The sequence below is a fragment of the Fistularia commersonii genome, chromosome 16, assembly GCF_037954325.1.
Source record: "Fistularia commersonii isolate RoL2024-O1a breed Wild chromosome 16, RoL_Fcom_v1.0, whole genome shotgun sequence".
In the NCBI taxonomy this organism is placed as follows: Eukaryota; Metazoa; Chordata; class Actinopteri; order Syngnathiformes; family Fistulariidae; genus Fistularia; species Fistularia commersonii.
Window position 1 is genome coordinate 13,828,660 of NC_141299.1, and position 22,803 is coordinate 13,851,462.

Below are 22,803 nucleotides of genomic sequence, written 5' to 3' on the forward strand. Positions count from 1 at the left end.
TATTTTAAAGACAGTGGGATTTTTAATCAAACCCACTTTTCCCCGGATTTTTAAATTCATTGCGTCATTGGGCAAAGAACCATGCAGGATAAAACATGGCATGTCCATGATGGAAACACTTGAAAATGGAAAGTGAATGCACACAGAATAGAAATCTGCTCTGATTTTCACCTTAGGGGATTGAATGGCGCTCAGATAGCTAAACACTTTGAACCAGAAGCTGGTGCAACTTGTTAACTGTGAGTTCAGGGTGACTGACTTTGCAGCAATGAAGGTCATGCACTTTCTGATGTGGCAAGTTGTTGTTGCTGTGACCTAAACACGCATATTATATCTCTAAATATCGGAATAGGACGGAAGGAGAGTGCAAAGATGATTTCCAAAGGGAAATACCCGATTGCCACTGCTGCTAGTCTCCGCAGGCATTTATAGGAGATAATTGCACCGGGTTGATTGCTTGTGCAGAGACTTTGAATTATATTTCCGAAGTGTGCATCTTGAGAGTATTGAGAATATATAAAAAAATATATTTAAATCTATATTTTTGTTTAAATTGTGTTCTCTAGAATTTTTTTTTGCCGCATTTTCTTTTTCAAGCACCGAATGCACTTTTTAAATCCTCCTCTCGTGTGACATATCTTGTCACAGAGACTTGTGCACAAATAAACAAATGCTCAAATAACCACTTTAACATTAGAACTTAATGATAGTCAGAAAGAAAATATTATTTTTTTACATATACTTTAAAACATATAATTTTAATGGGAAGGTAGGAATTAGCATTTTTTTTCTGCACAATTAAATGTATTTACTTGGGTTAAGTGTCTCCCTGCACCAGCCCAACGGTATAAATAAATCGGTAAGCCTTGTTTCAAAGTGAGACTGGAGGCAAAGTCATGTTAACATTATAATCCAATTAATTTTCAAGTGCTTGAAAACAGTTTCAGGACATTTGACTTTTCAAGGAATTGTGAATCCTGTGGAAAAAAAAAAAAAATCTTTCTTTCAGCACACTCAACCAGAAAACCTTTGTAAGGACCGGCGCAGCCAGCTGGTCATGATAATCTCACATTTGCTCTTGTATTTCAAACAAGCCATGTCCCCTACACTTCCACCCACACAACACTTTCTTCTTCATAATTGAGCTGATGCGTGTTGCACATTCTTTTTGAGGCGATGTAGTCAATCAGATCGGTGTTACTTTTTGCCGGGGTCTGGAAACATGGATCTCGGGAATGCATTTAAACTAACATTATGTTTCCCACCCAGAGACATGTATGGAGACATGGTATTTTAAAAAAAAAAAACAATTACGTGTGGGCACACAGCAGTTGCTGCAAGCTGAGGGAAAAGAAAATCTAATGTAGTTGTAGCTTCAAACATTTTATACAGCATAACCTTCAAGATGGTTGTAAGATCTTGTTATGGTATTTTGATGTCTTATAATATGATGTTTCATTTTGTTGGTAGAATTACTCCTGAGAAAACCAAGCAATATAGCTGTCCTCCTCGCTACGTGTCTGATGATCAACACACACTTGCATAAGAGTGTAGCACACCTTTGTGTGTCCGCGGATAGTTTAAGTCGTGAATCTACATACATTTGGCCCCCACAGGTTCCATGAAGAGCCTCGAAACAGAAATAAGGTTGCTTATTCTGAGACATATTTTAACATTAAGTACACTGACATATTTTTTGCTAGTATTATTTATTTTAATGATCCGGGGGCGGCTGTGGCTCAGTTGGCCGTGCAAAGATTCTTCCTATCAGAAGGTTGGCGGTTTGATCCCCGGTGGGCCGATTAGCACCTTGCATGGCGGCTCTCCCACCATCCAGTTAAAGTATGGGGTTGTGAGTATGAGCAAGCGAGTTTAAAATAAAGCACTTTTTTACACAAGTTTAATATTGAAAAACAAAGGCCCGGTGATAAATCTGGAGAACTAGTTTTAATAAGTCCTTGTCAGGTGTACAAAATTAAGTGAATATCCTATGTCCTTTTTTGAAATTTCCCCACCAGCATTTCAGGAGTTCTTCTTTGGCCCCCAGGGATTCATGATAGAGGGTTTTGAGTCATTTATTTTATTTTTATTGCATCCAAGTGGAGAGACAAATATATGCAATCCAGACTCCTTTGGGTTTAGTGATATGTTTTCCAAGCGGGTGCTTTTTCTGGCAAGGCCATTGTCATTTGCTGTGTCTCCAGTGAAGCTTGCCAGTTGAAAAAAAGTATACATTTTTGCTGGTCAGTGACCCAAAAGACTGAGATGCCAGACTTTGTTGCTTTGTTGATGTTTCTATGACAAATCATTTAGTCACTGAAAGCCAACATATCTGTCCTGCAGGCCAAACCCAAAAACACATGGAATGCTATCTTTGCTCGAGGTATTGAAAATAATTGAAAACAGCTGTAAAAACCTTAAATGTTGCAAATGCGAAAGATAATGAAGTCTTGAAATCCTACAAAAATCAAGAGCTGGAATATGACAATGAAAAATTCTCAATTCAGTTCTTCTTTTCAATCCCTGTTTTAAATCCCTCAGCCTGATAATACACGGGAGATACTTTGAGATACTCTCTACATGGACACGATTAAAAAACACAAAAGCAGTAACCAGGGACCAAAATTTTATCAAACATATTTCTTACCATCGCAGTTTCTGAGCACGTGCCAGGTGAGCAGCAGGTGTGCAAGGCGTGAGACAGCAATCCAGTCAAGGATCCTGTTTATTGTTCCCAGACTGAAAATCCTCGAAAAGCAATAGAGAATCGGAGACTGATTAGATATCGAGAGCCGTGTTCTTTGCAAAGGAAGTAAAACTCAATGGTTTGCTTCTTGACCGTTTGGATTTAAGGGCAACAATAAAGGTTGTGTTTATTGAGGAAAGTCCATAATTTGCACAGTGAGGGATTGGAAGTTTAACAAAACCAAGATTGTGTTAAGTCAACAATTTTATGATTGTGTTTTGAATACCTGCTGAATTTCTGTCCAGAGGTACAGATGGAAGAAAGGTTAAAAAACAAAAAAGAGAGGTCTTCAAGAATTGCACCACAATAAATCTGTTAATATTAGTTGTCAGGCAACATTATCTCTGCGTGATGCCTCAAATTATACTAATTCTGCAAGAAAATCAGAAGATCGAGCATCGTATTCATTTCATCGGTGTTACATTATTTGGATCGGTGCCTATTTCGAATCACAATCCGAAGTGCTTTATTGATCCCGGAGGAAATGATGTGGTCCTAGATGCTCCATACAGAAAGGAATAAAATATAAGTGGTGTCAGGGTTTCAGTTAAATAAGTTACCAGAGCAAAATACAGCCAGATGGAGAGTGAGATGAGATGAGATATTGTGATGTGATTACAGGACTGAGTTAAACAGTCTGATGGCTGGAGACAAGAATGACCTCCCATGACGTTCGGTCGTGCACCTCGGGGGAATCACCAGGTTTGCATGGTGTAAGTTTGGAGACAAAATTTGCAACTGTTGTACATTAGACCTGTTTCCTGTTTAATATTGTGTCTGTTGGTGAATTCCTTATCACTCATTTATCGATCTATCTGATAGACTTGCAGAAATGCCTGTGAAATAAGCAGTATAACCTTGACATGGTAACGAACAATAGATGTATATGATTCATATGCGCCAGCATGCACGTTTTCTCCTGAAAGAAACGACTACATGCAGTATTCAAAAAAAGCGTTACTCTCATTCATATACATCACCTTTCCATATTATTGTTGGATACCACCATTTTCATGACCTTCTGGTTTTGAAACTGTCGTCATCGAGTGAATGAAAAAGCAAAACACATCCATTATTTTTCCATTTGTCCCGCGCTTTGGAAATGAGACTGAAATGACAGAAAAATAACTGACTCCAAGGTAAAAAAGGAAGCACGTGAGTTCGAAAGAAAAAAAAAAGAATAGAAAAAAGAAGCCATTTCCGAGAAAATGTTCAGCAGCCCGGGACCTACACGTGACTGCAGTTAGAGGAGCGGTCTCTGTTTTCCTTTTCAGGCGTTTAAAATATTTTTGTTTATGTCTCAAGAGTATCACAACAAAGAGGTGGCGTTAAGGCAGGGATAGAGGAGCAACCATGAAGTCATCACTGTCTCACAAAAACATGAAGTCTATTGTTGCAGGCATAAACATAATAATCAGGTTTGGAAAAAGTCATGTAGAATTCAATGCCATTCTGCACATTGTTTTTTTTGTTTTGTGAGACTTAGACTTTGTTTTATCACTGATGTCACAAACACACACACACACACACACACACACACACACACACACACACACACACACACACACACACGTACTAGCAGCACAATCACAAATTTGAATTCTATTATCCAAACTGCCCATTCATTTTCCACCTATCTAAAACCAGGAACTACAATAAGAAGTTGCTACTCTAAGGTTACAGTTTTTTGGGATACTCCATTGGATACTTCAAATATTCTAAGGAAAAAAAACATTCAGTTTTTTTTTTTTTTTTTGTAGAAATAAACATATACTTACCGTATTCAAAGTTTTGAAATTTGTGTTTTCCTAAGTGTTACAATGGATCATGTGCTCATGAATTAAGAATAATGTCAGAATATTTGTGAGGAACATCAAAATATTTGTGATGTCATAAAGCTCTTGGTGGGACTTTCTCTTAAAATTAAATGTCCTCCAAATACATTGGAACCTAGTAATGCCATCAAGGACAGAAATACAGAATACCAGTCTGAGGCAGGAGTATCATGAATATTATTCATAGAATTATTTGTTTACGTCTGAAGTCACAAATCCCTATGTAGAATGCGTATGCTTGTAATGAAAAAAGTGAAACTTGACACCTGTGTTTGCATGACAGCTTTCAATTGCTCCAATACGCAAAACATATCAAACCGAAGAGAAGTCATCACTGTCTGACAGCTCAGTTTCTCTAAGTTGATGATAGAAAGGATCATGGGAAAAATTATTCGATAAGTGGCTGTATCTAGTTCTGCTGAGAAATCCGACTTGGACACGATATCGCTACAGTCTCAGCTGCAGTGCTAAATGAAGTAGACTGATGACTTTAAGATTGTTTCCCTTAAGCGGTCGGTTTCTGCCTTCTATAAACTTTTGTCTCCAATTTCATTTAGACGGAAAATTAATAATTCAGCTCTCAAAGAAAGCTACCATCATCGGAACAATAACTCATGATGAATTCAACTTTTCACAGTTTAGTTGAGCGCAAATGGCTATACATCAGGGTTGTGATTGTTATTTTGATTGTTTTTGTGAGTCAGTCTATTTCATTCTCAGTCCATTTTTTTGTGAAATAGTAACAAGACTTGCAAGAGTCCAAGAGTTCAACCAGCGAAAATATTTCAATGTATTTACCCGGATAAAACAGAATATAAGAAATACAGATTATATTGAATTATACAGTATTAAGGATCCCTGTCCACTGATAACCTGAATTATGAATACTGCAGAATAAGAAAGTAAAATGTTGTGTAAGTGTCATATATTGTATTCTCTCACCAGTATAATAGTTTCATCTAAAATCCAAATTACAGCAATAAAATCAGCTTTTTTAATGTTGATTTCTTGTTGCGGTAATTTATGCACATGTAAAGACATGTTATTTACCACTGATATTAAAATGGGCTTCCCTGCATCCTGTCACCAGGAATTAATTACCTGTCCCATTTCTAAAATCTAAATTTGTCACCGCTTTATTTGTTTGAATATTTCGGTGTAGTTAATGTTCCCACAAAGCCACATATATTATGGATGTCAGGCTGTGAATTCCATTTTATCAATTAATCTGCAACCCTGAACATAGATAGCAGGGAGAATGAAAATATCATTGATTTGTGTTGCTTCCAGCTCAGAGGTAGGGAACTGTAACAACTGTCACAATTTATTTGACTTATAGAAACATTATATGTTTAACTTATGTGGTGAATTGTTTTATTCACGTTTCCTTACAAGGCTCGTAACACTGCGAGTCAATGAGGGAGGCGGTTGAGGGGAGATCTACAATTCCACAGTGGTTTATAGGGATTCTCAAGGCCACACCATCTGCAACCCACAATTCAGTATCCAGTGTCTCATATTTCATGGTTTGTTCAGAGTCTCTATTTTTTCTTTGCTGCAAAAATAGGCAGTCACTAGCTCATGCCATCACATCTCAATTATTGGAGTACAGTCTGTATTTCTTTCAACACATCCTTGCATTTTGTATTGATTTAACAAATGTTAACAATCATTATACCTTGTTGTATTGACATTACACCATAATTAGGCTGTCGCTGCACGCACCACTTCCCCTGCAGGAAAACCTGAGGTAGTTTGATAGATGTTGTTGGCTGAACTAAAATTTCTTCAGTGGAAAACTTGTGAAACACGCATACACACATACCCACACATGAATAAACTATAACATTTTTAAAAACCACATTGCAAATAGTAATTGCTTTTGAAATGTGTTCATGCTGATTATGTATTGCTGTATTTTTATTTCTTGTTTATTTGTATTTTCTATTTTTATATAATTATCTGTTATTTCAATATCTTATTGATTTATTATTTTCTACCTATGTATAATTTTCTGTTATTTATCTTATTGGTTGATTATTTTATATTTTAATACAATTTTTTGTTATTTCTATATCTTCTTGATCGATTATTTTATATTTATATATCATTTTCTGTTATTTCTTTATCTTATTTATTGATTATTTTCTATTATTATATATTTTTTTGTTATTTCTATATCTTCTTGATTGATTATTTTATACTTATATATCATTTTCTGTTATTTCTATATCTTATTTATTGATTTTTTTATTTTTTATATAATTTTCTGTTATTTCTATTTCTTATTGATAACACATTATTAACTACCTCGACTACGCTATTGACTTTCTGCTGTGTGTGAATTGAAATTCCCCCACTTTGGGATGATTAAAAGAAATAAAGGATTTAGAGGAGTATTCTATTGTTAATTAAAATATCTTAACTTTTTATTTCATTTCAAAAAAATAAAAAAAGAGAGACGTTTCTGGAAGAGAACACGAGACACCGCCGGTAAACGGCTGCGTGTTCTTCCAGAGGACGACTCAGTCTGTCACATTTGGGGGGAAAAAGGGAGAAGTGAAGGGACCATCTTGATTGAGGTAGTTAAAGAAAACCACTTTGATGGTCTTTTTGAAAAGCCCAGCAATTTCAAGCTCCTCCACATCATGTTTTTCAGCCGTCATTCGACAATGAACCGTGGAAAAGTTGTCATTTATAGAGAGGCGGTGAGCTCCCTCAACACCCTTTATTTTCATTCATGTTTTCCCTCAGATATAAATATTGAATTAGCACTCTCTTACTGATTGAAATTGAATGCTGGTCAAATTTCTATGTGTGTGAAGGCCCTTACGAGTACATCAATTCATTAATCATTCGGACGCCGTATTGAATGGAGGCTCATACATTTTCAAAAACGTCTGTGATTCAGTTTAACAAAGGCTCAATTCAAATCACGGTACAATGGTTTGCATGAACTTATTGAATCATTTTGAGTTTCCCCCCCCCCAAAAAAAAATTGGTGTCCATGGTCAGCATTTTTAAGTGTCCTCCACGTCCAGACCTGAAAGATTTTAACTACTGGCCTCAAATATCGAATTCGGGTTGCTCTTTTTGGAAGCCGTTGACTGACATTCTTGCCCCGTGGCTGTTGCCGTCTATTTTCTTTCGCGCTTTGTGCGTGATCAAGCCAGCGTTCGTTCAGGGAGTATTAGTCTAAATCCCCAGTATCAATATGTGGTGAGTGGATAGCCAGATTGCATTAGACAGTTAGGATCAATAGTCCCTGGATAACAATAAAACTGATGGGAAGGGATGGCAACCATCTCTTGGTAAATATTGAAAGTGATGTGCAGGTTTTATGAGTTTTCATAATTTTTTTATGAGTTCAGAAGCCCATCATTTTGAGTGACAGGAGTATCTTGATGTGTGATAGCATTCAGATGGCTCTTTTTAACAGGATTATGGTGTTTGATGTAATGAAGAGTTGGCTCTTTGCGTCTCGTGTATTGAGCCATGGCTCTTCTTCTTCCCTGACATTTTCAGTCCTCACCTTTGTCTCGTTCCCTCCCTTCTTTGTGCTGAGAACCCAGAATAACGGCAAAGGCGGTATGGAATCGATCCCCTAGATGACATCTGCGGGTGAGGACTTTTTGCAATTAAATAATCATTAGCTTTAGTGATATTTTTCACCTGGCCATATCTGTGACCCTCTTTGTATCACCCTTTAGGTTCATTTGAGGCCATTTCTCCTTAAAAAAAAAAAGCAAAGAACAAATAAACTAATGTTACCAGGGATACTTGGCTTAGGTCGCATGCATGAAATTTAAACAGTCCTTGTTATGTAAGTGAACTTGTTAAGTTGGTTAAGTTCCCGCGAACATATTATTCATGCTCTACAAAGTCCTGAACACAGCCTCATTACAAAGGAGGCGTGTTGCATAACGGATTCTAACTCTGCCCAAAACCAATAATGGAGCTCTTTATTCATGGGCTCTTAGTATATTTGTTTGCCGCCGTTTCATCCACTCCTGTTGTATTCGATGCCGCGCATATGGTCTTTTTATGTCCCGTAGCAGAGCCTCAGGTGCTTCGTTTCCTTCGAATCCCACCATCGAGGGGAAAATTGCGTCTCGATTTTTCTGACTTGTCATAATGGCCATTTAGCTTTGGTAAATGTATATTAATATGTACACACAGAGCATCACTCAGGAAATTGCAGCCCTTGCAATGATTGATTAATGAGTAAAAAAAAGTAATTTTTTTAAACCAGAACGGAGTAATTATATTTCATTTATATGGGTATTTCCAATATTTCATTAGCAGTTTTTATTCTTCTTCTTCAGCTCTTGTTTTATGGTACAATATTGTTGTTTTTTTTTCCCTAATATTTTTGTCTATGTTATATTGATATATTTTTCTTTTTTGTTCAAGTGACAGGCACTCTGTCTTTAACCTCGAGCGAAAAACACATGAGACAGAAAGCAGATACCCCGGGGACGCTTCTGCTTGTATAGCAGCACAATATCGAGGGCAATAACACCCATCATTTTTCACCAATGTTGAATTAATTTCTGCGAGTCAAAACATAAGAATACCAATAGAAGACTCCTTTTTTTTGGCTTTTATTTTTTCAGAGATAAGGGTCGAATCTGTGCTGGTGGACAAAGACAAGGAAAGACCGCAATTAAATTATTCCATTTATGAAGTTGCATTTTACTGATTTTCATCTTTGTCCTCTCCTGTAGCTGAAACCAGTTTGTGGTTTGGCCTGTTCCTTTCTATTGAAACAAGCAGAAAACAGCTCTTTAGGAGGGGGTGGGAATACGGTTCCTAAATGAGACCATTGTATCCTTTCCTTCAATGTTCCCTTACATCTTCATGCTGCACAGCCTCATCTTGAAGTTTGATCTGGGATATTATATCTACAGCCCTAAACAGACCTGAAAAACCCAGTTACTCGTGTCTCCAGCGTTAACACGACCGGGATAGTCCCAAAATTATACTATTTTATCAAATATGTTTAGCCTACTATATGAATCACATTACCTTTATTATGTCCTGTGTTGTTTTCTATGGACTTCATCATCTTTGGCTTATTATGACGCACATAATCAATGTTTTATGCTGATTCTGTGTGTCATGTGTCTCCACTATAACGTGTTCGAATATTCTGAGAGCATCTGTGGAACGCTTTTGCAAAGTACATGAAGAGTGAAATGGAGAAGAGCACGGTATGGTAAACCTTGAATCTGAAGTTTTCAATGTAAACCCTTAAATTCAGAAATACAGCAAATACGGGACTGCTGTGTGAAATGTTTGTCTCCTACTCAGTGCCGTTGTTAATTCCAATGTTGAGCCCCTAAGAGAAAATGAATGAGAAAGAGGGAAGAACAAGAACAACTTCAACTATAAACCTTATACACAGTTTTATCTGCACGGCTACACTCAGACCTGAAAACTACAACTAACACAAACTCTGTAAATAATATGTAGTGTACCTGTAATCGTGGAGTAATATGGCTTTTAGCTCACAAGAAATACAAAAATTTTTAACAAATACCTATTAAGTGCCATTAACCATTTTACTATGTTTGAATACAAAGTACATTGACTATATCTGCATCTTAGTTTTATTTGTCCAAAATTGTTATTTACATTGAAAAATAGAAGATCCGCTCTTTTTCGCACTACATTGACATATGAAGCTAAATTATTTTGCGAGCTAAATTATTTTGCGAGCTTCTATCTGTGTCTTCAGGGTTTCCGAATTGCCCCCCGGTCCACCTCAGATTGTAAATCAGGAACGTTAGATAAGGTTTGGGACGTCTTTTCCAATCTGACCAAGGATTTTTCGGTATCACAATACTACTTATAGATACTCATACTTAACCAGATACTCAGACCTAACCAGATTTACTAGTCGTAGGTGGAAATCACAGGCGAAATCCTATAAATCCTATAAAACTCAGATGTTTTGGAAAACAGTGCATTCCCGCTTATCCCTTTTACTTTGTCTGCCTCTGGCACATTTGACAAATCTATTGACAGGCAGACAAATGCAGGAAAGTGAAAACAGTATGAGCTGGATTTTCTTGCAACTTGTAAAAATGTGAAGCCTGAACTAGAGAAAGAAAAAACTCAAGGCAGGGAATAGTGCAACATTTAAAACTGAAAAATATACCCATTTAAAAAAAAAAACAATGGCAATATGAATTATGCAGGTACTTTCTTCACCAACCTGTCACAAGCTGCATCATTCTAAAGTGTTGAGGTTCTGTGTTGGAAAAAAATTGGTACCGATCTGACAGTATTATGTGCTTATACAAGATTTTTACCCCCCGTTTTGTCCAGACGGAAAGAGTTACAGATTTAATGAAGCTCCCGAGTTTGATAAATGAAATGTGCACCTTGTACCCCAGAGCACTCTGCTTGTTTTTGGACTGAATATATACATCTCAGCAGGAAACATTCATGAAGGGTTTTTTTTTTTCTTGGTTTTGTTTCAAAAACCTGTAGCGCGCTCCACTGAAATACCAAACAATAATAGGGATGGAAGGTTCAGCTAAATTCAGTGCTGTTGCTTGAAAATGAACATATGAGGAGAGTATTTTGCAGAGGCTCATTTGACAGCATTTGTTCATGTTCGAGAAGCCTCGGAGATCATTCAAAACAAAGAATTCATCATGAATTTAATAATAAACAATGGAATATTTAGAATCATAAGATGTCAAAGTGTTTATACCTGTTTATACCATGCCGTACCTGCAGGAGGTGCAAACAAAAACACACCGGAGTGTTTACATACGCGTGTTACAAACTGAGACCACTTTTTGGTTTAATATGACGTTTGTTTCGTTCAGGGTAGCTTTTGCTCCCGTCTTTTCTTGTCACTTTGGTGCTAACAGGCAGGGGGAGTGTTCAAGCAGCAGTGCCGTTACACTCTCACCTGCTTCAGAGAAATAAGACCTGGAGATGCTGAGCTAAATTTAGCAGCTATACTTGAAAATAAACCAGCACACACGAAACAAATGAGAAAAACAAGCTCGGTGGGAGTGTCAGGGAGGGTAATAAGAGGACAACTGGACAATGCCTATCTTCGGCTTCAGTGCTTAAAAGAATGACCTGTACTTATTTCCTGAGGTGCTATTACACTCTTATAATCCATTACTCTCGAGGGCTGGTTGTCAGGCTTGGAGCTCAGCCGAACCGAGATAAAGGAACATATTGGAAAATAAAGTCTTCGACGTCTCAAATGTGGTCATCATAAATCATCGCTGATTTGAAGCTTGCTTGCCCGTGTGTGTGTGTGTGTGCGTGTGTTCGTTCGCATTTCAGGCTGGCATTTTCAGTCCAAACCGAGGCAAGAATCAAAAAGAAATGAGTGCATACTTTAAATTTAATTCAGACAAAAATGATCCCCTATAAATTAGAATAGGCTTGGAGAACGAAGAACGAATTTGGAAAAAATTACCCATGTAAGAGTGAGAGAAAACATCATCAAAGAGGCAAAGGCGGATCTGTAAACAGCATCGTCTCAGGGTGACTATCGCTGCAAACTGTTCATTACCTCCTTGACTCATTCCCCTCCGCAGGAAAGATTTTCAGCAACTTATCTCAAAGACTTTTCCCATGATGAGATTTTCCCAGCAAGTTACGTTTTCAGAATGTTAATATCGGGACACCCTTACAAATCCTCTGACAAATATAGGTCGCTCAAACAATAGGGGGACCGTACATGTGCCATGGGAGCGAGTAGTGAAAGTAAGTGTTTTGCATACTCTGCATATTTGGCCACAGCAGCTCGACACTCTTACATAAAATCTGATGGGTGCAGATATTTTCTTCGAATGAAATGCAAACCACTATGGCTTGTGTTAAAACACACGTTGCATTCATCACCCTAGCTTTGTTAATAAAAATCAAAATGAGAGGGTGATGTCAAAAAATTCCTTGAAAGGCAATGCAGATTTTCCCTTCTTTTCCTGGAAAGTTGTTTTTTGACCTACGTTCAAGAACTTGTAAAACAAGAACAGATGAAGCTAGAAACTGAATACTGGGCGAGCGTTGAAAAATCTGTTTTGACTTTTGTCAAGGAAATAGGAAACATATTGATTGGCGCATCTGGTTTGGTGCTTGCTTGGATGAAATGTAGTATTTGCCACATCCCCGCGGGCCGGGCATGCAACAAACACACTGTGACACAGTGATGAAATTTCAGTCATTTACATTGCATTTACATTACATTACATTTGGCAGACGCTTTTATCCAAAGTGACTTACAATAGAGGACATAAGGACTGCAAATAACACTTGCAAATACAAGATGCACAGGAAATATACAGAACAGTAAGATTGGGTTAGTGAGTTTTTTTTTTTTTTTGTTCGAATTTTTTTTTTTGACAAAGACGTACACAAACGTACACACACACACACACACACACACACACTGCATAGCCTAACTTGGTGCCTAACCTGATCTGGGGCAGCTCAAGCATCAGCGCAGTAAAAAGTCCTGAAAGAGAAAAGTTTTTACCTGTTTCTTGAAGGTTGAGAGAGATGATGCTAGTCTTGTTGCTTCCGGAAGTTTATTCCACCACTGAGGTAGTAGAACTGAGAACAGTTTTGCCTGAGATCGCTTAGAGTGAGCAAAAGGCATTTATTATGCCTTAATTCATATTGATTGAATTAAAAATAATGATACCTAGAGACGGGGAAATTCTGGGATTGCGATAATTCTGTCCTATTTCCCAAATCTCCCTCGTTGCTTTCCTTGAGGTGGAGATCTGTCACTATCTGCGGATTCTTTTATTTGGATTTTATACTTTCCCGTCCTCCTTGCCTCCGCTGTCACCTGTTTGCACTCACCTGAACCTGATCACTGATAATCAGGCGCGGAAAGAAGACTCCAGCCCTCAGACATGTCCGGTTGCCAGGTTGTCATCTTCCTCAGTTGCGGGACTGATGGAAGACTTTCCAGCGTTTCCTTCGCCTCACCCTGTCTGTCCCCGACTCACACTGCATCGTCTGCTCCTCTCGTCAGTTTGATGGCCCGGACCTTTGGCTCGCTTCGTAACTCACTCCTTGCCTGTCACCCGTCTCACTTGTCTACTCCTGTCATTTCGTGTCGCCAACCAATATGACATTGGAAAATCCTTGCGCGGTCGTGCTGCAATGGGGACTGTGATATCACACCACGTTGCACTACTTACCTAACTGCCTTAAGTTATAGCCCTAAACAAACCAACATTTACCCTGACCTGTACCTAAACTGTTCATTTAACAGTCTTGCATGTCTCGAATTCTAAAACAGATGCAGTCTTGCCAGAGAGAGACTTCTTTATAAAACTTCCTTCCCCCCCCCCAAACTTTAAAAGCACAGCTTGTTTTTAAATAGTTAAACAAAGCGAGCTCACAGAGATGCTGTTGCACCAGCCAACACTGAAGGCACCATTCCTAACAAGGTCATTCATAATGAAAGGGGCAGTGGAAGTGCAGGCTTTTACCGAGCGTATAAGGCGGCCATTTGTCAGCGAGGCCTTAATTCGATTGGGATTACATAACTTTCCAAATCGGCAAAGGTAGCATCCCTGAGACATGTCTCACCTCGAGCTAGTGAGCAGGGAGTGAGCGTTGCGTGAGCCTGAGCTGCTTTTGTCCCGTAACTCTGAGTTTATTCACAGAAGGCCAGTCCTTCGGGATTTTGACAGCCATCATCCGTGGACAGCTCATATCCCAGACAGGCAGATACAGCACGTCCCGATTTAGTGATCCACTGCAGGGTCCACCTCATTATCCTCCTCGTACTGCCAAAAATATCAAGATGACACTCCAACCTTCTTCAGACCCACCTTTTTACTCTCTCTGTAGGTTCATTTTTTCTTTAATCAAAGCCTTATCAAAATACAGCCACCATCAAAATGAATGGACTCTTTGTCAAGATTGTGAAAAATCTGCAAAGAATATTGATTTTAATGTTATCTGTTCAAATCTGTCCGAATAATCATTGAATTTAGGCTCAATCGCATTCCTCAAATCTGTCTCCAATCAATATTTAAGATAAAATCATTCACATTTAGGATGTCTATTTTGGTTTTACTTGCATTACTTATTGACATGCTTAGTTTGTCTCAGGAGACCCACAGGCGCAGCAGCCAAACTACCCCAATGTTATCTCGGTGATTGTCGTCTGATTCCTACAAATGTCTCACATCCAATCTCATCTACCATTTTATTAGGATTTAATCAGAGATCAAGCCAAACGTACCCTCATTCTTGTCCTCTTCCCTTCATCTGTTCAGATTTCCTCCTTTGACAGTGATGCAGGTTGTCACTCGACACACAGTGTTACTTTTATCATTGGGGAGGGAGGCCCATGAATTAGTTTGTTTGACAAATTATTATTGTAAAATCTTTATTATTGAAAAATGGAGATCCCCCTGTTAAGTTCCCTCTGGGTAAATGTGAGAAAACTGTGCAGTTATTGCCTCCTTCAAATGTTTATGAGTTAGCTCTCATATTTATAGTCTGGAGACTGAAAGAAACGTTGCCATTTCTCTTTGCTCAGATCGACTCTGCCTCAGTGAGAGAGAAAGGAAAGACGAGGGAGATACTTTTATCAGATTAAGAGTGCGAAAACTGAAAGACTTGACAGCCTCAGGAAGCCAGACTGCAGGGATACCCTTGACCTTGATTGGGAATATGAATTTATTTCAAAAACAAAAAATATTGTTACAAGTAGCAGGAAGGGAGTCAGTGTGGTTGAAGCTGGATTTCAAAGTTGTATCCGTGTAAGACTTTGCACAACCAATGCTCTCGGAATATTTAATGCTTAGGAGCCAAGTAGGCATTACATGATGTATGCTTGTGTGAGATAGGGTTCTTTGAAGGTATGTCCTAAAGCGCTGCTGTTCCGATGAATTTTCAAGCAGAATCCCAATCAAATGACCATTCCTTGACTGTCAGAATGTGGAGGCAGAAAGGTAGCCTGAAGTAGCACAGCAGCAATATGACGCTCATCATGTCACGCAGACTGAGCACATTGCCCAAGAACTTTGTCTTCCTTGTTTTGGAGCTGATGCTTTGCAGGGATCAGACAGAGTCCAGGGAAAAACAGTGGTGACCTTCCTCATGTTGACAGCTCTCTGTCAAAGCCATGGGTTTATACTTGCAGGTTGTCAAGATGCACCACACAGAGCTACCAGCTGCCATTCTTCTTCACTCAGATGAAAAGAGCTGCTCATACGCTGTCAGAAGGCTCAATCATGCTGGATCCTGACATTTTCAAACTCCCGTCTTGTATCATCTGCTACAGTGTGCGACACAGTAAGTCAACCATGTTTCCACAGCCTCTCTCGTGAAAGAAACCTCCTCTTGGGCAGCTTTCTAAATATACGAGTTGCCATGTCGGTCGTGCAGCTGTGTATCTGCTACCAACATCTTCTTGTTAGCGTCTGGCTGGTTGCTCCCTGCTCTGGTTAATGTAGTCACCGTCCAAAAGACCTTTCCAGTACCATAGTCTGTACCTTTTACGTTCTGCTACTTGGTAGGATCTAGGTCAAGGAGAACCTGTTATACCCTACTTTCCAGGGGCAGAGAAATGGACGCAAGTGTCCTCACCGGGTCTTTTACTTTCCCGTGCCACCAGTGAAACTAGAGAAATGTATGGCTCCGATGCTGCTTCTCCATCGCACTTGTGCAACTTAGCCGGTATCTTTGACACAGCTATGGTGGTTGCAATGTCGTGCGGATTTCAGGCACCTGGGTTTCGATGTGGAACTGACAGCCGAAGCCTGTGGAGTTGTTTGGATTTCATTTGGAACAGAATGCTGAAAAATTCCCTTGCAATTCAATATCCGGTTTCCCCAATCTGGAATGTGTGTGTGTGAGGCCACTGCTGGGCACCTTTATTGCCCCATTCCTTGTCTGTTCAATTCTTATATTTTCTTTTATTTCCACCTCTTTTTTGGATTTTTTTTCATTAAATTATCCAACTTCTGACACCAATGTGGGAAGTCACTTTACTGTAAATTAACTAGACTCAGAGGGCTTGAATTTTTTATCACCTCTGGTTCCAATAAGTTACAGGAAACAATTTGTGACTTATATTAAAAAGCAACCCCACACAAAAGTGGAACACAGACTGTACATCATTCATTTTCATATAAGAATTAGGCATTGACTTATACAGCTTCTGATTATTTGAGACTCGTGAAAATGAGTCCAATGAGCCCTTGTAGAAGCATTTCCCATCAGGACAACTTTGTTTGTTTTTTTTTTAATATGAATATTATTTCTGTTTTGAATTAGCATTTTTATTACTTACCCTGCAGCACTGCAAATGAACAGCTAGCTTTGCTGGGAGCTTCAGGCAAGGTCGCACCAAGGTCTGACTGGCTTTTGTATTTGTTTTGTGTTGCTATTTTGTGTATGTGTATATGTCTGTGTGTTCGTGTCTGCATGCATTAGTGTTTAAAATGGTAAGGTGGATCCGCAAGTAACTCATTATGTGATGAATGGTTGAAAACATTTCAGTTAATTTTTCTTCTCTCTGAAAATTTTTCTTTTCTCTCTCAATTATTTGACCATTTTTAATAGACTTAACGAGACTGTCGACTGACTGTCGTTTCTGGACAACCTGGAGCAAAACATGTCTATTTTAGTATCCTATCTATAATTATATGACCTGAATAATCAGGATTTGTATACATTTTTTCTTAGCCAGATAACAATGGGCTTCTGAGAAATAATTAGATGCACTTTTCGCTAATGTGTTCCCCAATGGCTCACAGAAATATATCCAAACAATTACAGAGGAGCATTTACACTATACCCCCATCCTCTGATTTTTGAACAATAAAGTGAAACATCATTTCCTCCAGAGGGCTTCTCTACCTTTCAAGGGACCTTTCTGAAATCTCAGAAAAGGCTTCACAGTCTAATAGGCATCATTTGTTAATTTTCTGTTTTTAAAAAAACAAACAACTGAAGGACTGTGGTAAATCCTGCTCAAGGCTGTACTAATATAGTTCTGACCCACATCAATTATATCCAGAGGATTCATCAAGAACTTTTGTTGTAGCAAAGAGTTGGGACTCCCTTTGGCTTAAATCAGTGCAAGTGAAGATGGATATTATTCCACTTTTTTTTTATTGTGTATCATTTCCCTTGACGATTCAGAAATCAATAATGACAACCAGCTCTCATGTCCCCAGTTTAGTTACACCGTTGAGGTGATATGAGGCAACAACCCAATCATTTGCAAAACCAGGGCACAAGTGAGAAGCTTCAGGGTACAAATGGTACAATGGTTTCATGGTTTCAATTTTTTTCTTGTTTTTTTCAAGATTAGAGGTTTCTTAATATCTTTGTACATTCATGAAGGTCATCAGTGTTCTAAGAAAATCAAAGAATTTGTCTCTGTATCTGAATCTGATATGTGAATATTCTCTATTTTTATTATAATTAGCATTTGGGCATAAATAAAGAGATTGAAAAAAATAAACAGTCCAAAAGCAAAAAGACATGTTCAAGTGTTCAGCCATCCTTTTATGGAAATATGCATTCATAGTCAATGGAGACGGTTCCAAAAACATTAATGTTAGCTAAATTTACTACTATTCACTACTAAATTTACAGATAACTGAGAAATATGACCAACCATCACTGGAAAATTCATTTGCTATTCACAAGATTGGTCCACATTTCCAGCAGAAATATATTTAGCTTGTTTTGAAAGAGCTCAGAAATATCAGATAATGGTAATGACGGACAAAAGATTGCTTATTAGATAAAGTAAAACAAATTCGATGTAAAAGTGAAATCCTTGATGATCCTGTCTGGCCAAGATTTTGCTCCACATAGTTTGTGCTGGGGTTATTTTTAGAAAGGCACACTGTCTACCCAATTAGCTAGAAATAGGGGAATGCTAACTTCTTAAGAAAATGATAAAATAACATAAAAAACTTAAATAATTCATCTACTGTAGCATGTTTTGTGAACGTTGATGATTGTGTCATGATTAACTAGGCAAGGTGAGGCCTCAAATGCACAATTATGGCAATGACACTATTAAGGCAATCTTCAAAAAATATTTGTGGCAAGGAAAATAATTGATGATAAAGTACAAAGAAAATTATTCACCATTAGGAAAGCAGTCAGCAAACAAATAAACCAAAAAAAAACCAAGAGACCAGAGTGACATTTAACTATCATTTGGTATCTGACACACTGGAGGAAGACAAACAAGAAACAGACCATGGGAAGCACCGACCCTACATACATGCACACTGAAATTAGGACGTGGCGGAGACAATCAAGAGGAATCGAATTGAAGGAACAGGGGTTGTGTCGCGGTCATGACAGATTGTTGCTTCCAAGTACTACAATATGGGTTCCGCAGCGACAACACTTTCACCCGCATTGCCAGAGGGAGGAGATTTAGAGTAAAATGTCAACATACAATTGTTGGGTGACAAGTTTGAGAGAGACCTCCTGGCACACTGTCAAATCCTGCATTACAAAATAGTCATGCAAGAAATGTAAAGCCTGTTAATATTATTTGACATCTCTCAAGGTCACCGAGCTTTTGGTTCATCACTTTTGTTTGAGAACTTGAGAAAGTTCACAAACTGGAAAAAAAAAAGTGGCGGTGTATCATTTGATATGACAAATGATCATTTTCCAATTCCTCTGATACTTTGCAGGACAAACTCAAATTTGATACTGCACCCACGGTCCCAAAAGCAGGAATTACCAGAAGAAAGAGTTTCAGATTCCCAACCTAAAGCAAAACATGGAGGCAAATATCAACATTTAATGTAATGTACTAGGAATAACAATGAATATAATCACTCGAGGCATGGAAAACCACAAGGAAATTTAATAAAACAGACTCAAGACACGACTAAAAATATTGAACTTTTACACAAGACATAAGACAGGGGTATGGCATGAGTGAAGGAACGGAGCTTCTTCTTCTTCTCCTATCGGCTTTACCCTTCAGGGATCGCCACAGCGAATCAACTTTTTCATCTAGCCCTATTCTCTGTATCCTCCTCTCTCACACCAACTACCTTCATATCTTCTCTACCTACATTCATAAATCTTTTCTTTGGTCTTCCTCGAGACCTCCTGCCTGGCAGCTCCAATTCCAGCATCCGTCTAACCAGTATACTCACTCTCCCTCCTCTGTACATGACCCAACCATCTCAGTCTGGCTTCTCTGATGTTCTCTCTAAAACATCTAACGTGTGCTGTTCCTCTGATAGATTCATTCCTGATCCTATCCATCCTGGTCACTCCCAAAGAGAATCTCAACATCTTCATCTCTGCAACCTCTAGCTCTGCCTCCTGTCTTTTCATCATTGTAACTGTTTCTAGTCCATACAGCATTGCTGGTCTCACCACTGTCTTGTACACCTTTCCTTTCATTCTGGCCAGTAGTCTTCTATCACATAATACCCCTGACACTTTTCTCCACCCATTCCAACCTGCTTGAACCCGTCTCTTCACCTCTTTTCCTCACTCTCAGCTGCTCTGGACTTTTGACTCCAAATTCCTGAAATCCTCCAACTTCCTGATCTCCACTACCTGTAGCCTCACCGTTCCAACCGTGTTCTTCTCATTCACAAATATAAACTCTGTCTTGCTGTGACTAACTTTCATTCCTCTCCTTTCCAGAGCATACCTCCACCTTTCTAGATTCTCCTCAACCTGGTCTCTGCTCGCACTACAGATCTCAATGTCATCTGCAAACATCATGGTCCAAGGAGATTCCTGTCTAACCTCACCTGTCTGCCTGTCCATCACCACTGCAAACAAGAAGGGGCTCAGAGCTGATCCCTGATGGAGTCCCACCTCCGCCTTGAACATCTCTGTTACCCCTACAGCACACCGCACCACTGTCTCACAGATAGCATACATGTCCTGCACCAGTCTAACATACTTCTTTGCCACTCCTGATTTCCTCATACAATACCAGGGTCTCTTGGCACCCTGTCATTTTCTAGGTCTACAAAAACACAATGCAGCTCCCTCTGGCCTTCTCTGTACTTCTCTATCAGCATTCTCAAAGCAAATACTGCATCTGTAATACTCTTTCTAGGCAGAGGGGAGGAAGGGAGCAAACTGCATGAAAACAGTGAGTTCTCAACAAATCCAACATATGTATTGAGTAAAGCTTGAGTTGATAAAGGAATAATGTACATATTTTTGGTCATTTCAGTTTTCTTTGGAGTGGAATTTATATGATTTTGGGGCCGCAATGTACTTTAGAAGGCCCAGTTAAGCCTTGTACCTTTTGCAGAATCATATTTGCCCAAAACAAATCAACTTACATTAGCAGGGTTTCCTTCAGCCTTCATCTGAAATAGATACATCTCTCACTTTGATGTTGTTCCAGATTTGTGTTAGTGCGAAAGCTGCAAATAATCAAATTACTTAAGTGCATGTGAATGCAGTCAGTGTGTGTGTGTGTGTGTGTGTGTGTGTGTATGGATTAGTGACTGTTCACATGTGTCCTTTAGTGTTCAGTCCACTGGAAAGTGTGCTAATGGGGGCTTTTCCCAGAACAGGAGGTTGCTACGGATTAAAGTGCAGATGTTATGTTGATAAATTCATCAGTGGCTTTTTCTGCATACCCCTGGGGGCCATGAAAGTGTTAAATGCCCCACAGTGGTTCCCTTATATAATAATGTAACTTGACACTACAGCCAAGCATTCCTGCTTGTCATCTAGTGCACAATGTCTCTTTCATTATGTTTCAAAATGTGTCTCCAAAAATGCAAACGTAAACTATATATTAAAAAAAAAAAAAAACATGTACTAAAATACATTATTGTACATTCCAGAAAACAATTGTATGTTCATTGACAGAATCCCGTCTACATTCTTTTCACAGCAATTCTTCCAACTATAAACCACATATAAAATACAGAGCCATGATAGGACTGAAATCAGGTGGTGGTGTTACATGACCTGCCTCTGTTCCAGGGAGAGTCAAGTATTTCTCAGCATTGGTATTTGGGAGCCACAGTAAATTATACAGAATCATCTAGTTACATGCTGAATGCATTCATAGCAGGAGCTAATTTTGTTGCTACTAAACACGGTGATGAGTGTTGGCTGCCAAAAGCATTATTTATACAAGAAATGCCAATGCACATCATAGATGCCAAACATATCATATAGTGGCAAGAAGATTCAGTAAACTCAGGTGAGGTTTCTGGAGGAAAAAAAAGATGTGATATATGTGTATAAGGCCGCAATCATCGCCTGCAATATTTTCGCTCAATATATCTCGAATGAAAAACATCAATTTTGGCTTTGAGAAGTGCCAGTTGTTTGTCAAATACATACGCTTTTTAATTGCCATCTCCAAGACTAATATTCCGTCCCCAGCTTAGAAGGTCAGGCTTAGAGAGATGGCTCTATCGTTGGAAAAATTAGGCCAAGGAGATAATTTACCCACTGTGTCCTTTCTCAAAACCCAGCACCGTCTGTGAATTGCGCTATGGCTGAAGTTGTAATACATTGTAATCTCAGGTTACCGAGATGGATATCTAATAGCCTTTTTAATCACACTCACGTGTGTGAAGCAGCGGTTAGTCCTCATCTATCACTGGAATATTGGTTATCATGAATCAGAAAGCAAATGACTGGACATTTAAAACTAAACAAGGAGAAGAATGCTGATGAAGTTGTTTTCGCTCCTTGTATGAACGCAGCTGTAGCTTTGAATGGTTCTATGATCCCAAAAGTATGAATGCAATGTGCATCTGTCTCACCTAAGAGACTGAAAACACTTGAAGAAAATGTCCTATTTATATATCCTGAAAGCGGTATTAATATATAATATTGCTCTCAGGACACCAATACATGCTTGACAACTATGACACCAGTGTGTCCTATTATAGGCTTGGATTTTTTTTAATTTTTTTTTTACAGACCACTCTTGTCCTTGACATAGTCCAGCACTCCACTCATGCATCACAAATAAATTCTAAAAAAAAAATGAAAGCAGTGTGGCAATGAATACATTTGAGATAACATTTTACAATATTAAAAAAAAAAGCATGCTTAAATGCACAAGATTGCTTTTTGAATCACTCTGTTGCATTGTTCCCAGTCAAGATATGACATCAGTTGGGATATCCATTTATAGTAAGCTGTGTTGAAAAAATGTTCACCCCTGAGGTCAGTTCTGAGAAGTGAACTTGTGTGAAATTTTGAAAGAGAATGCCA

The 22,803-nt window shown here is 38.6% G+C and overlaps 1 protein-coding gene across 2 annotated transcripts in view; it reads left to right on the forward strand.

Annotated features, from left to right (window-relative positions):
- xxylt1 (xyloside xylosyltransferase 1) overlaps positions 1-20,716 on the forward strand; it is a 57,960-nt gene extending 37,244 nt beyond the window's left edge. The window contains exons 6-7 of one of the 2 annotated variants that reach the window (XM_086162141.1): positions 15,734-15,885; positions 20,242-20,360. In XM_086162141.1, the coding sequence (XP_086018267.1) occupies positions 15,734-15,885; positions 20,242-20,345 (256 nt within the window). In that variant the 3' untranslated portion in view covers positions 20,346-20,360. Of the gene's footprint in view, positions 1-15,733; positions 15,886-20,241 lie in introns of both variants that reach the window. The other variant, XM_086162143.1, reaches the window with a different exon arrangement.
- The last annotated feature ends 2,087 nt before the right edge of the window (positions 20,717-22,803 follow it).